General features: G+C 43.0%; 1 protein-coding gene across 3 annotated transcripts in view; it reads right to left on the bottom strand.

The window, feature by feature from the left end:
• Window positions 1–15,715, bottom strand: part of LOC133168433 (roundabout homolog 1-like) — a 45,459-nt gene that overhangs the window by 1,356 nt on the left and 28,388 nt on the right. Inside the window, exons 3-28 of one of the 3 annotated variants that reach the window (XM_061299999.1) lie at window positions 14,422–14,579; window positions 11,276–11,396; window positions 10,604–10,742; window positions 10,371–10,498; window positions 9,557–9,681; window positions 9,305–9,470; window positions 8,045–8,250; window positions 7,888–7,969; window positions 6,152–6,320; window positions 5,881–6,047; window positions 5,674–5,795; window positions 5,158–5,392; window positions 4,931–5,052; window positions 4,603–4,774; window positions 4,156–4,353; window positions 3,414–3,440; window positions 3,147–3,186; window positions 2,892–3,001; window positions 2,387–2,740; window positions 2,198–2,317; window positions 1,980–2,115; window positions 1,574–1,726; window positions 1,068–1,423; window positions 768–908; window positions 463–684; window positions 247–353 (exon numbers count right to left, since the gene is read on the bottom strand). In XM_061299999.1, coding sequence (XP_061155983.1) covers window positions 247–353; window positions 463–684; window positions 768–908; window positions 1,068–1,423; window positions 1,574–1,726; window positions 1,980–2,115; window positions 2,198–2,317; window positions 2,387–2,740; window positions 2,892–3,001; window positions 3,147–3,186; window positions 3,414–3,440; window positions 4,156–4,353; window positions 4,603–4,774; window positions 4,931–5,052; window positions 5,158–5,392; window positions 5,674–5,795; window positions 5,881–6,047; window positions 6,152–6,320; window positions 7,888–7,969; window positions 8,045–8,250; window positions 9,305–9,470; window positions 9,557–9,681; window positions 10,371–10,498; window positions 10,604–10,742; window positions 11,276–11,396; window positions 14,422–14,579 — 4,076 coding nt within the window. The other 2 variants (XM_061299998.1, XM_061300000.1) reach the window with 2 other exon arrangements.

Consider the following 15,715-nt stretch of genomic DNA (forward strand, 5'->3'; position numbering starts at 1 on the left):
CCCTCAAAAATCAGCAGCGTGCCTTATAATCAGATACTCCTTACGTTTGGATGTTGACTTATTTCTTGTACTGGTTTAAATGTGCCTTCTAACCTGGTGTGCCTTATATCCCGTGCAGGCTAAACAAGGGAAATTTCCAAAAATACACCCGTTCATTGAGACTGGACCCTTATAACTCACCTCACCTCTCTGCTAAATGTTTCTGTTATATCCTAATGTGTCTGTCTGTTTTGATTCCTGGCTTACCTCATCTACTACCGGAGACTCCATCTGTCCTCTGTGTTTGATCCTCGAGTCTTCATAAAGTATAAAGCTGGATGCATTGGGGTCATCAGGCTCATTTTCAGCTGGACCTGATGGTAAAGCGGTACGATTGTACAGAAGAATGTCCCCACATTCTGAGTCATTTTGAGAATGACTAATCCCTCGATGCGACATGCTGAAACACTTTCCATGTGGTACCTGAGTGTTGCTTGCTTTTGCCACCTTCATTTCCGCTTGGTTGAATCTTGTCAATGACCTGGCTCTCTCCCTCCTCAAATGGAGCCTCTCTGACCCGGTGAGTCCCGGTGCTGCCTCTTCGGCCTCGGGTTTCTCCAGATCCCATCCGGGGTAAGGTGGCCCCCCTTTCTCTCGAGTCGCTATGGGACATTTGACTGGGGAAATTCAGAGGCATGAACGAATCTGGAGAGGCAGAGGAGTAAAGTAGAGCACAGGCAAATTAATTAGATCACATTTCCTGTATCAATTATTTTTCCATGTTTTACCGTCATTGAAGACATCTTTGGGATGGTAGCTTGGTTGCACACACTGGTTCTGCTTAAACCTTCTGGGCCTTTTCTGCATTATTGCAGGACTCATGTTGCTGTCTGTTGACATGGGACTGCTGGGCCGCTGATGTCGCTGCCCTGAGGTGTAATTTAAAAATTTGTTTGTGTGGTGCTAAGAATTTAAACACGCAATATCATTGAGCCATACTAAATAGTTTCTGGAGCTATTTATCTTATTTTTGTAAAAAGAAATCTGACCCAAAGTATGCTTGCTTGGGCTCCATAAAGTCACCTCACCTGACTCCTCTGGGTATCTGCACATACGCACGCCTTCTGGCTGGCTGAAATCTCCATCCGTGAAAAAAGATCCTTCTGAGGTGCTGACAATGCTGGACCTGCCTGATGATAAGTTCTCCTCAGATGCAGAACCCCAGCTGTTTACCATGGACCCTGTGACCGATCTATCCAGCTCCCCTGTGCTGGAGGCTGGGGTCTGTTCCAGCCTGTGGAAAAGCAGTTTGTGCGGGGAGTTATGAGGCAACTTTTGTTTGTGCTGTTGGTTTTTGTGCAGATGGTAGTGGTTTTCGGTAAGCGTTGTCTCGTCTTCCGCGTCCTCGTCTTGTTCATCACTTTCCATGTACAGAGGGTTGGAGCTGTCAAGAGATGGCAAGAGTGATTTGTAGCTTTTAAAAGCCAGTCACTGGACATTTTCTTTTTAGTGGCAGATTTTTTTCTTTATATTGGGTATTATAAAATGCACAGGTCGTGTTCAATCTCGATGTAATATTTTATCGTTTTGTTACCTGAGATGATTGTTTCCATCATGCACACCATTGCTCATGATTCCGTGTGGATGTGTGGCAGTATGGCAACTATTAGACATGTCAGGGGGAGATGATGCTGCCCCTCTAATTGGTGGAATTGGGCAGCCTTCTGTTCTTTTCTCTGGATCATAGCTGGGGAAAAAAAACTCCTTACATGAGATGTTGATCAACAGAGTAAAAATGGAGTGTCACTCAATATGTGGGTGGATTTAGTGTAAATCAGTAAAAAAAGACTGTCTGCCCATTAGCGGTTAACATTTTTGGGTGCAAAGTGAAAACAACTTCCCTCAATGTCTCTTAGTACATCAGATTTTATTTGAATGCATCATTTTTGCACTCGTGCATCCGACGAAGAGATTTGTTAATAATGAAAATAGAAGTCCACCTCTTCTCCATGGGGAGACTGTATTCATCACCGTTCCAGGCAATAGCATGAGGAGGAGAAAGAGCATCTCCCCAGCTAACCGCAGTATGTTTTGGAGTCTTCATGGCCCGAGGTCCTTTCTTTTGGTTTTGACTTCCTGAGAAATTAGTAGAAAAGTCAAAGAGTGCACCTTTTGGCTTGATTTGTTTCAAAGCGGTATAGCCCTGAGCGTTCGTTACCTGAGGTGCTGTTGCTACCCCTGTCTGAGCTGTGATGCGAGCCTCCCATACTGTGATCTTGGTTATGGTTGTAGGGGCTGCTTTTGTGATGTACTAAGCCTTCATTTCCTTCTAGATGATCTGAACAAAGAGGAGTGTTAAAATGTGGTGTTAATTTTATTCTCTCTGTCAAATTTGATCCTACTTTACCTTTATTTCGAACGTTTTGCTCTATGATGTTGTATTGCATCTGTGTGGCCATCTCTTTTGGGAGTGGAGGAGGATTTGGTGGCTGATTCCAGCAGGGCATGTTCATCGACTCCGATGTATGAGTCTTGTTTTTAATATTGGCCTGAATAAGTTGGGTGGTAGCATAGGGGATCGGTTCATAGCCATCTGAGGAATCTCCTCCGGGACTTGCATAGCACAGGTTGGAATTGTTGAATGTCTTGATTTCATTGAGCTTGTTGCTGAAGTTGACATCCGTATAAAAAGTAGTCTCTGAGCCAAGCTGTCCCCCGTGTGTGTTGTCTGGGTGCTTTCCATAGTTGGCGATGCAATCGGCTAAAGAGGACATATAACAGCAGCAATAATAGAAATGAAAACACAGTTGTTCCCAGTTGTTATGATTGATGACACAAAGCACGTCAGAGACCCGACACTCACTAACCTGGTCGGCTGTATGTTGTCATGTTACTGTCACTGGTGCCGTTACCGTTATTGCAGCAGTTGATGCTGCAGTCCTTATGATTGGCGCATGCATTCGGCCAATTATCCGGCAGCCACAACTGGTTCAGAGGTTCACCCATGCCGAGAAGGCCGGGCCTGCAACCCAGAGGGGCCATCACTCAAAACCTCCTGCTTTCATATCTTTAACGAGCATGACTTTTACAATGGGTAGACAACACCTCCTAGCGTTTCAACAATGCAGCTGCAATACAATTCCAAAAAGACTCAAAATACTACTTGCCTGCCAGCGCTGCACACAGATTCTCCTCTTTGATATGCAACTGAAAAATAAGGTGGAAAACATTTATTGTTGATGAGCTGTCACAAACAGGAAGTGCCAGAGGCAAAGAAGAAATACGGCAGACAAGAAAAGTCAGGAGTTTATGCCAACTTTTTTTAGGGCATGAAGTCTGACTTGGTCGCATTGGAGGGAAAAAATAAACAAATTCTTTAAACAAAATGTCTTAATGTCACAATTGATCAAGTGATACAATTGTATTGTTTTTACCTGTTGGTGTGAAGGTGAACGATGGCACTGAAGAGAAAGAAAAGAAGTTAATTAATTAACATGGTAAGCAGCAACAATAGCTACTCATCCCTTCATTTATCTGATGCTGTGTGCCCACCATATTGATGATGAGCTCTAAGTCAAAGATTTAAAAAGCACGCAATCAATCATCAGTATCTATCTTAGGCATGTGAAAAGGTTAATCAGAGACTTGAGGGATAAGGGAAATTTAACACTGGAATTGCACTGAAGGTAATGGCAGGTTGACAGGTCTGTGTGTCCAAACACAGCAGTGAGAAAATGACGTTCGAGCATCGAAAGGTCAGCCTTCAAACGTCTGTGTTGCGTGCATGCGGCAGGTCTTAATTGTGTCTGAAGACTCAGTGCCAAAAGACAGATTAGAAAACATTATCCCCTCCTCTTTGACTCACTAATCACCAATTTGAAACGTGTTTCAATGTCATTAATAAAAATAGATATCGTGTTTAAACATAAGTCACCTCTAAAGGATGATTATTAGGCCAATTTCGTAGATCTCGCTTTCTGAAGCCTTGTATGTTCTATGTGGGTGTTAGTTTTTTACTAATTATAGACCAATCTTAAATATTGATAAGGCCTTACTCTCTGATGATGCAACATTATTTGTTGAACGGTTCTTGTCTCCTGATAGGTGATTATTATGGAGATACGTGATATGCACATTTATTTATATAAATGTATCATCGACATAAAGATCACAGACCCTTGCGGATGCCGGTGTACGTGCTGCTGAGGCCACTTCTCTTCTTGCGGTGACGGTACAGCCAGACACTGAAAATCATAAGAACGAACCAGCAGGTGGCGCCAATGCCTGCAATAAATGCTGGTTGCTTCACCACGTCTGAAATGTGTGACAATGTGTCCTTTTCGTCACTCAGATCCATCATCTGACCAGCAGAGTCTAGGAAACAAAAATACATTACACATGGGTCAAAATCTAGTAATGATGCTTCAGGTTGATGGTTATACAACACGGTGACTATTCTTTAGCAGTTTTGAGGTTACTCTCGCTTCCTCCAGGTACACCTTACTTTTTTTTACTTTACTACCAAAACAAATCTCCTGTAAACCTACTTTATAATATGTTCCACACTGCCATACAAGTGTAATGGCTCGGAGCCAAATACTATTTACAATTCAGGACTCTTACCAAACTGAAAGAACATGACCTTGCTCTTGACCCCAGGTCCGGCACCATTGCTTGCCGCGACCTCTACACTGTAGCGAATCCCCGGTGCCAAACCGGGAACCAGTACAGAGAAGGTGTAGCTGTCAACAGATTGGTTCACGTGATAGCGACTCTCATTACCCAGGCACCAGATCTGTCAAAAAAAAAGACACGGTGAGAAAGAGAAGATAACAGTGATTGCCTCAGGGACATCAGTGGTACCTCAAAGACACAGTTTAGACTTTAAATTGAATACACATGACTGTAAGCGTGACTTGAGGGGAGCAAAGGACAGATATTCTTTTCATACCTTGTACTCCTGAATGACTTGTGCCTCCTCGGGGACTGGAGGTGCTTTCCATGATACGAGGATTGCAGTACCATTGGTATCGCTCTTTGTTACAGTAACATCCTGAGGTGCTCGTCTTGGTGCTACAAAAGAACAAATGTAGATATGTAAACACTAACCTGGCGAGGATACTGATAACAAAAATACACACCTATAATAATGAGTAAAACTAAAAATGAGCAATTCACCTTCTTCCAACGTTCTGATCACCTTCACCTCACTGTCGGCTCCCTGGAATTCATCAAAAAAGGGCCGCACTTTGAACTCATAGATGGCGCCTTTCTTGAGCTGACCGATCAACACTCCGTCCTTATGTGGGGCACGTACATCCAGGACAGTCCACTGGCCCTCAGGTTGACCGTGCTCAGCTGAGGGCCTGTACAACAGCTTGTAGCCTTGAATGTACACAGAGTGCTGCTCAACCTGGTGCAGAAAAAAACCCCATCAATGTCAATTTCACGCCACAACAGAGACTCTATATAAGGATCTCAGTCTATATTGAATACAATTAAAATGAAGCTTTCCTCCCATTTTATTTTTCATTCTGGAGAAGCCAATTAACCCTGAATGATGCTCACAAACGTAACCATGGCAACTGAAGCAGCGCAACACTCAACTGCCCAACGACGATCCGTAAAAACTTGTAAACATTATGCTTAGTTCTCACAACAAAGGCTGTGTCAAAGTTACTTCAGTCCACTTACCATCCAGTTCACCCGGACCGCAGAGGACGACACAACCGTGGGAGTGTTTAGGTGGATCACCACATCCCCCAACTCCCTCTGGATGTGACTTGGGTCTGTTCCCTCAGCTGTATAAGTGTTGTCTTTTCGTCACAAAAAGAGACAAAAACACTGCGGTTATGTTCAAATGGGAACTAAAATGTATATTCCGAGAATGTTCCCACTGACCGAGCGTCCGGATTGAATCTGAAATGGTACTGGGGTCGCTGAGGCCGTAAGCGTTGACAGCTCTGATCATAAAAAGGTAAACGGTGCCAGGTTTCAGGTTCTTCAGGACAAAAGTCTGCATCTGGACATGCTCGGCTAAGGTCACCCATCTGCTGCCTAAAGTATGACTGCAGAAGAAATGAAAACATAATATATATATTCAATGTTTTATAGATAATGTGTGGGAAATGTATTGTGAGGTGATACCGAAGATATTTTCGAGACATCTCACCTGAATGCTTCTATTAGGTAAGATGTAGGCGTTGCACCACCATTGGTGCTGGCTTTCCATGAAAGAGTGACAGAAGTGGGGCTAACGTCAGTAATCTCTGGTTTTGTTGGGGCACCAGGCAGCATGGCGGGGCCTGAAGGTCCATTGGTCTGGACAATGACTCCAAACTCTGACATGTACAAAAATATACATTCCGTTGCTAACAAACTGGGTGAATCTGAGTTTTGCCGTATTTGTTTGTGACAAGGATATAGTATTGTGTTAAAATCCTTCATCTCACTGCTCCGAAATGGCGCAATATTAAAAAATCTTTTGGTTTATAATCTTAAACCAGGGGTGGGCAAACTTTTTGACTCGCGGGCCGAACTGGGTTCTAAATTTGGACCGGAGGGCCGAACCAGGAGCAGATGGACGTAGGCTTTGTGTGAAGTCATATAAGCGACCTGCAAAGGTCATTGCATAAAAGATTTTGGCCTTTAGTAGGTAGTAAAGCATGGATATTCCAAACAAGTTTTTTGAAAACAAATGCATTTATTAACAGCATTAAATAATAATAATAATAATAATAATTCACTAAAAAACTGCTATCAGTGATTCTCATAAAATACGACACTGTTATTATGAATAACAGTCTCCATCACTTCAGTGCCTGCAGGTCAGATTAATGAAAGATGTTTATCTTATGAGATCACATCAAACGGCAAACATTCTGACCAAATATTCTTGAATTCTTGCAGAATCGGTGAAAGCATACATCCAAATAAAGTAATCAAAACAGCAACACGGTGAGGGGTATCTGAAAATCAGAGCAGAGTTTTACCTCGCAAACACCTGGTAACAGAGGTGAGGAAACGGGAAACACCTCCTTAAAGTAAGCCTTAAGAACTTTACAGGTTAAGATTAGTCGCAAATAGGTGGTGCATCAATGTCCTTGAGCATCCTGCATTGTTTGAAAATGAGAATGGTCGCTAGTTTCAATCCCTGCTATGTGTACAAATCATATTCAAAATGCATTTTTTTTTACAATAAACTTGAGAGCCTCCCGTTCATTTTCAGTGGGAACAGTGTTGTTGGTCTCCCTTTTTTGCTAGTGCGTCATAGTCTGGAGTAAAATTTGTTGTGGAAATTCTTAGGAGAGATGCGAGGTGTTGGTCCGTTTACCTCGATCTGTGACGGGTTGATATTGACGTTCATGTGGCTGAACGTCACGTCGCGTACGTCGGGCCAAATTGGCCACTCTCTTTTAAACGCTCGGCACTGTGTCCACCTTGCGTTTCCTTGGGCGACTCATTTTAATGGAAAGATTCCAGGGGAAGGTTTGTGGGTGGCTTTAGCGCAAAACTGCATCCGAAAGCTCAGCGCGCGAATTACAAGAATGCTGTCGTCGAAGCCCACGCTCTAAATTCGGGACTGATACGAATAGAGCGAGAGTGCGCCATGTCCGTACTACTGAGTACGTACACGCACTTGTGAGTGTACACCGAGCTTTCTGACACGGCTTCCGGTAGTAAATGCGCAGGCGAGCGCTTCGCCATCTACTGGGGAAACGCAGTCATTGCAGGCAAAATGACCAAAAAAAAAAAGTTTAATAATACAATTTGTTCAGGGTTGGCGGGCCGGATTAAACGGTCCCGTGGGCCGGATGTGGCCCGCGGGCCGTAGTTTGCCCACCCCTGTCTTAAACTGTTTTTTCTTTTTCTAATCCCGTCATACACCCTTAAGCAACATTTACATACCCTCTACTTGTAAATATGCTGTCCAGGAGGCCTCTCCATTGGGACTAGAAGCCACACAAGTATAGAAGCCGGTATCTCCAAGCTGAGGAATTAAATAAAAAATGTTTGCCACGGATAAGTGATCATTATCAAATCAAATAATTGTGCCCCACTGTACCTTTGTGTAGCGAATCTCAAGTGAGCCGCTTTCTGCTATGGACAAACGTGTGTCCAGTGGTGACAGCACGGCACCGTCCTTCTTCCAGTGTACCGACGGAGGTGGCATGCCAGCTGTATGGCAACTCAACACTGCTGTGCTGTCCACAGGAACCGTCTGATTGACCGGGCCCTGTCTAATTACAGGGGGAGGTAATTCTGAGCCAGCTATAGGAAAGAGGAGAAAGCAAGGACATGGATGAAAATACACTTACCCATTGATCCCTAACACAATAAATATTGAGGTATTACACAGGTATTATTACACGCAACTGAAACGCCAAACAGGCATTTTAGTTTTTTTGCACAAGTATATTAACCATTAAAAAAACACACACACAACTGGTCGATTAATCCTTTTATTGTCCAACTGATTCAATTCTGTGGATAATATAGCTACGCAACAATAGGAATTTAAAAACTTCGAACTGATGTCCGAGCCATTCTGAGAGTGAAAACGCTGCCTCAAATTGAAAAAAAACGATAAGAGATAGAAGATATTTAGAGGAAAGTTGCTAAAGCGAGAGAACAATAGAAGGATGTGCAGCCAGTGGAGGAAAAAGAAATCAACTTCTCCCCTCCAGCAGAGCAACTAATCATTCGTTCGGCAGTAGGTAGTGATGGAGGTGGCTTCGAGCGCAGCCTTACTAAGATAACACAGCCCTCCCTCTTCACTTCCCATCTTCCATTTTAAAGCCCGGTGAAATGGGACAGGGCTTCTAAATAAATAAGACTAACCAAAAAAAGTTGATGGAAACATGCCTTTAAAACCGCCAGAGGTATTACCAGCTGGTTATTTCCATACAAATGTGGTCCTCCAAATGGGGATGAAAGAGATGTAGCGGGATGGAGAGAGAGAGAAAGAGTAAAGTGCTAATAGATCACAGCAAAATGGGGGGAAAAAAACGCCCTGTGTTTCTTGATTCGTATTACCTCAACCAGCTTTCATAGTGTAGATGGCTAATTTTCTTTTTAAAGCCATTGCTTCGGTGCTGACGAGTGAAAGCTGCAGTCTACCTACAAACTAGCCAGTAAACCCTTGGGCAGTTTATTTCATTAATTTTGAATATATACTGACAAAGAGACATGCACATGTGAGCACGTGAGTCATTGAACAATGTTTAACCCTTTGATGCTGAATGCAAATCGGTAATGCGGCAGCCGTGTGTATGTATTGTGATGGCTAAAATAGAATTATGGAGGTCAAAAGACCGTCACTCACAATTTGTGACCTCCAACAGTGCTTTGGTAATAACGCTGCCAGCAATATTGAGAGCCTGACAGCTGTACAGGCCGCCATCAGATTGTTGAACATCGGTGATGGTCAAACTGCCCATCTGGGAGACTGACACACGGCTGAAGGGCTGCGGTGCCGAGAACAAAAGACTCTGCAGGGAGAGTTCGAACAAACTCATGAGTTCATTTCAATCATCTTCTTTTGTGAAGAGACAGAAAGGCTGAAGGTCATTCTTACCTCACTGCCCTCCCTCTGCCAGAAGATAGCGGGCTGCGGGTTACCCGTGGCCTCACACTGGAAGGTGACAGTCCTTCCTATTGCCGCCACCTGGTTTCTGGGGCGTAAGGCAAATGCTGGTCTCACTGCGGAGGACAAAGAGTCGGAATGACGACAAACAGCTTAAAAGACTATTTTCAAAAACGTGTGTGCAATATAAATTCTCAACCTTCCTCTGAACAGAGTTACACCGCAAAAGAGTATATAAGCATGGACATACTGTTGCTGGCTGATGGTGGGTGAAGGATGGATGACAAACTTACCGGAGTTGACTATAAGGGGGAGAAAACACAGAAAATAACAATGTGATGAGTAATGGAGGCAGATGTAGTTCTAATCCTAGTCATGCAAGAGCTGTCACTTTGTTAAATGAGGAAGCACAATGGAATTAGAAAAATAGGTCACTGAAATGAAATAAAATGTAAAAATGTATTTGGCTAAGAAGGTTTGGTGGCTGTAGCCATTGCATAACATTCACTTTTTTGTTTTGTTTACATTTTGTGTTATAGTTTTAATCTCGTGAAGCACATTGTATAGGAAATAAAATTGCCTTGTTTTGCATAGACTTTTTTTTAAATTACAGTCAAAATGTATTCAATTACAGTAGTAAATGGTTAGCTCATGCACATTTGTAACCCTAGAAGACAGGATTAGTTCTCTTCTCTGGCTTATAAATAGTTGTCATAAATGTCAAGGATTTGGATTTAAAAAAAAAGCCTTTTTGAGCTGCAGCAAGAGAATGTGTCAAGGGCATTAAATATTAAGGCGGACTGACCGTGAACAGTAAGCATAGCAGATGTTTCAGACTTGCCAACCATGTTCTCCACCACACATGTATAGGAACCCTCATCTGAAGAGGTCACTTGGCGAACAATCAAAGTGTGGTCTTCTAGGATTTCATATCTAAAAGAATGGAGGGAGGGGGGAGAGGTATTACTTGATGGAAGGGAGAGGTTGAACCATTGTGTTGTCGTGTTTAAAAAAAAAAAAAAAGTGGGTGTAATTTACCTGCCCTTAGGTAGCTCAGAATCATCTTTCCTCCAGCGGACCGTCGGAACAGGATCACCTTGAGCCGCACAGTGGAATTCCACACTCCCGTCTGCCAGCACCACTGCACTGCTGGGCCGCTTGAGGAACGTTGGACGCTCTAGTGGCCAAATACTTCAATTCAATCTCAGAATTCTTGACATCATTCCTCTTCCACATCAAAATCATCTTTCACTATAGACGTTCCTTTTTACACAACAGAGTAGAATCTTCATATTAGGCCAAATGTATTTTTAAAGATCCTCGTAATGATTACTTGCATGTCTACTTCAAAGGTCATTAGTGGTGTATTACGTTTGGAGTATTTTCACCTTTGGAGTGCATTCTGCAAGATTATTCCCACAGCCTTGAATAGCTTTATACGGCTTTAGACGGTAGATTCCACACCCCAACCAAGGTCATCTCGCTGGGATACTGATAAGAGCTCAATTCCAATGGGAGATGTTTAGAAAAAGGGGTGGGAGGGATTGAGAATTAAGGCTGAAGGCTAAACTTTGGTTGTGGAAGGGAGTAAGATGCTCTTCAGGATTTTAACATCTTTAGTATTTTTAACACATTGACCGAAAGGATATTTGGACAAAGTGATGCATTCTAACATTCAGGGAAAAAGAATTGCAAAGGTGCTGATGTTACCAAGCACAGTGAGTTCGGCGATTTCACTCTCACGCTCCCCAACCATGTTGGTTCCAACACAAATGTATTTTCCTGCGTCGCTCTTCCTGCTGTTGGTGATCATCAGCTTGCCACTGCGGATCTAAACGTAAAAGCACACAGAATATTTACACAGCTGTATTTGCACAAGCCCCTAGCAGAACTCTCTGCGCATCATTTGTTAGTCACAAAGTGTGCGTGATTTGGCCATAACTGCGGAACTTTGTATTAAAACGTACTACACATGTTTAAATGTGAATAATTACTTCTTGCTGTACCTTTTGTTCATGTAACCATACCTTATGAGTAGCTTATAGTGTAATAATATATCTGTGTACATCTGTATGCATCACAGAAGGTACACTGCCTTGAGTCTTTACCAAAGGTCAACCGATATAGTTACATAATTCATAACCGAGAACAAAGACCCTCCGCTTCTTTGTCGAGAGCCCCCTCTGATCTCCTGTCTGCTTACTTTGCCTTTAACAAACTTTTTAACTTTACTATTCTCATATCAGCAAACACACATCACGGTGTTTGCATTTTTTTATATTATCCACTCTGCAACCCCGCAGGGCGCAAAAGCTGTCTTTATCTGAATGGAAGCCTTTGCGCAAATAGTCTTTCACTTCCCACTGTTGTAGATAATGCTTGTAGCACAACACAGCAGCAACCGACTACAATAAGGAAGCAAACACACAAGGCCGAAACAAAATGACGACAACCTTCTTTACAAAAATAAGCACTTGGCTTTTATAATAAAGCTTTTTTAATTCAAGGACTTCTATTAATACTTAGCAGAGGTCAAGAAGTCAAAGGTCAAGGCTGCCCGCTGTGTCGCGCTAGCTAAGGAAGCCGGGGTATTCAGCGTCACGCTGAATAGCACCTGATGGCCACTCAATAGCATATGGATAGAAACCCTCATTAAATTGATGCTGCGGGGAGATATTCAACATATACCAGAACGAGCCCCTCACCCACAAAAATGATCTGTCGATAAAGCAGCTCTAGCATTTGAAAAGTAAAAAAACTGTGGTTTGTAAGCATTACGCGCATCTCTTGTAATTCAGTACATTGTACAGATTCAGTTAATCCTTCCAGTATTCAGTGGCTTCGTCAGAGATTTGCGCTATTGGAAAAATAAATAAATGAAATATTATGCAGGTATTTGTGGGAATTAGGTTTGCTGAGTCTACAACATTAAGATACATAAACCCATTTTAAAATTAGCAGCAGTACAATGACATCAGCGAACTATCCCTTAAAGGCTGTTAAAAACATCTTCCACTAACATTTGTGGTGTGTTGTACCGATGCACTTTTAGCAACTGATTAAAGAGTTAGCTTATTTTTTTTCTCCCGGAGTGACCACTTCCTATTTTAGCTGCAATTTCAGTGGCAAGAAAATTGGTTTGTTGAGCCTTCATGTGCAACCCCAAAACCTCAACTTTCAGTCCTGTTCTGCATAAATAAGGTCTGTTGAGATACACGCACTCCGTGATAGCTTAATGGTGCGTGTTCAGCAGCTTATTGCAAAGTGCATAGTTGAAACGCAACTTTAATGAAAAACGCTAAATCGCTGTTGTGTGTAAGAGAACTTTGTGAATACAAAAACATCTTTTAAATGCACATGGACAATGGCGAAGCCAGGATTTTTTTTTTCTTGGGGCGGGGGGTAGGGTGACCAAGGAGATCTCGGGGTCTCCAAAATAATTTTTTTACAAACCTCCAAAGATTCTTCAGAAAATGCTGATAAGATTTCATTATGATTGGAATATAGGAAAAAAAATCCCTAAAGTGAATTATCTGTCCTGGCACCTGAGGGGGGGAGGCTCCTCCACGCATAACTCTGGAAGGGCCAGTGCCACCAGTGCACATTAGGGGTGTAACGATTCATCGATACACATCGATTAATCGATATAATGCTCTACGATTTATTGACATCGATGCTAAACGTAAACATCGATTTATATCGCCGTGTTTGACCTCGGACATTAGACGCGACTTTATTTTGAAATCCAGTTCATTGTTGCTTGCTTCCTCTTTCCGGGAGCAGTGCGCGGCGTGTTGTGTTGTGTTGTGAGCAGAGCAGAGCAGAGCAGGCACGTGAAAGGGGAGCCGACAACTACGCGGCTCCTGGGCTGATGCTATGGCTAGTGTCCAAGAAGACGGGGAAATTCGCTCCCCTTTGGGCTTAAAGTCATTCGTTTGGAAGCACTTTGTAATTTCCTAAATAAAGAGTTTGCAGTACCTTGCTGATTTTGCGTATGAATTGTTATAAATCAGGATATTGTTCTATATCGATCGTAGAGCACTATATCGTGATGTATCGTGAATGAATCACAGCAGGCTTAAAGATATCGGCAAATATCGTATCGTGATTCTTTGTATCGATATGATATCGTATCGCGACAAAACCCGCGATTTACACCCCTAGTGCACATACATCACAAAGGAAACAAGGTGGCACTTTTGATCTACTTCTATTTTCTTTGAAAAGTAAATTGTCTTTTAGGTGAACTTTTGTGGCAAAGTCATATTTCCATAGTTGGGAGGACAAAGACAGGCGTGCAAGGAGTACAAAGCAAAAGAAGCCTTTGTATTTGTCTCACAGGAGCCTCTGCATGGTTCTGATCCCTGCCTCTCCTTAAATCACAGCTTGCTGCTGTGTCCATCACAACCCCCGAGAGACACTCTACCTGTCACTGTGCACTAACTGAACTTTCAAACATGCAACACATCAACGCAAAACTCCTTGCCAACATTTATTAAAGACATGCAAGTTTGACGTCATGGCTTGTAGTGCACAGCGCATGACGTAATGGCCAGAGGCGTAGCCAAGGACTCCCTGCGCCCCGGTTGAAAAAAAATCAAGCTTTTTCGATTCTTCATTTTCGTGCCGTTTTTTTCTTTCGGTCTTGCGCGAATGTGCTTGCGCTATTCTATGTGCGCAATGTTATCCATTCACCGTTTGCCTCCCGGACCCGGATGTTGTTTTAGCGATCAGCGAACGGCGTTGGTGATGTTTGATTTTTTTTCCTGTAGGCGTGCGCCCCTACTGGAAAAATTCCTGGCTACGCCTCTGGTAATGCCGTAAAGTGCATCAAATGCAAAGTCGACGTATCTTACTGTAATTCGTTCCTCTCTGTCGTCTATGTTCAATCCATTTTTCCTCCACGAGATAGTGGGCTCGGGATGTCCACGGGGTGGCTGGCACTCCAGCACTGCGGGCTCGCCCACTGCAACCATGACATCGACTGGGTTCTGTCTGAAGTCATCACGTAGAACTGAAACAGAAAACATCAAAGGTGTATATGCATATCAGTCACAGGTATTATTATTGACTTGGTTGCTTTAATAGCAGGTTGCCAACTTGCAACCTGACATGTTAATTAAAGTATTGTGAAATAATAACAGATGAAGAACTATAATCCTACTGTGTATGTCAGAAGGTTCCATACTGACCAATATCAACTCGTGAGCTTGAGACAGTTCTGTTACTGGCAGTGGTAAGCCAACATTATCACATTTCAACAGCAAAGAGGCTGCACACAGAAAATGCGCTCGCCGCCAAAAGTTGAACTGAAGACAAAGGAAACTTGTGTCTATCCAAAGTTGTCCAAACAATGACTATAATTTGCGGTAGTCATTGGCAGCTCATTCTCAAGCTCAATGTACAACACGTGTCAAAAATCATACCAAAATAAAGTTGGCTAAAAATACCGCACTGGTTGAAGATTTGCTGATTTGTGCAGGATGAATTTGAACGTGAAGGAATCCTAAAGCAAAAAGCCAAACTTACTGAAGTGATTCTTGATAGTGACGAGTTGAAGAATGTATTTGAATGCAGGCGCCTAGGCTTGAGTGACTGCTCTAAAGCATGCCCGGTCTTAAATTACATGGGGGGGGGGGGGGTTAAGAACCTGAACATGCCAAGGGAGTTAAGCCAACATAGTCAGCAGACCAGCAGTTGAGTTCTCTTAGAAAAGACAGGAAACAATAAGGAAAAAGGCATAATCACTCCCAGATGGAGGCAAACACGTTCATCCGTGGATTTGTACATGACACTAGGTTAGTTAGACCGAGATGCCGGATGAAACGCTGTCAATATGGGAGAACAAATTGGGATGGCCTCGTAATTGGAGCTACTTTGACCCCTGTATCTTTCGGGGTTGAATTCTGCTGCTGTGATGCTCTGGGCAGGCTTCTGACGGGCTCACTAGTACAGTTGACTGAGCGCTTATGGGAAACAGCTGTCCGAACAGCCCTTTTTCCATCTCCGCCAATAACATTGTGTCACATGACAAAAGGCATTCCTCCTGGGATGCAAAAACATGGTTGAGATTACTTCAGACAGGAAGAAAGTGAGACTATTGCAATCGTGGGTACAGCAGTGTGCATCTTTGTACATGCTTGTTGATTG

Source organism: Syngnathus typhle, linkage group LG15, assembly GCF_033458585.1.
Source record: "Syngnathus typhle isolate RoL2023-S1 ecotype Sweden linkage group LG15, RoL_Styp_1.0, whole genome shotgun sequence".
NCBI classification, from domain to species: domain Eukaryota; kingdom Metazoa; phylum Chordata; class Actinopteri; order Syngnathiformes; family Syngnathidae; genus Syngnathus; species Syngnathus typhle.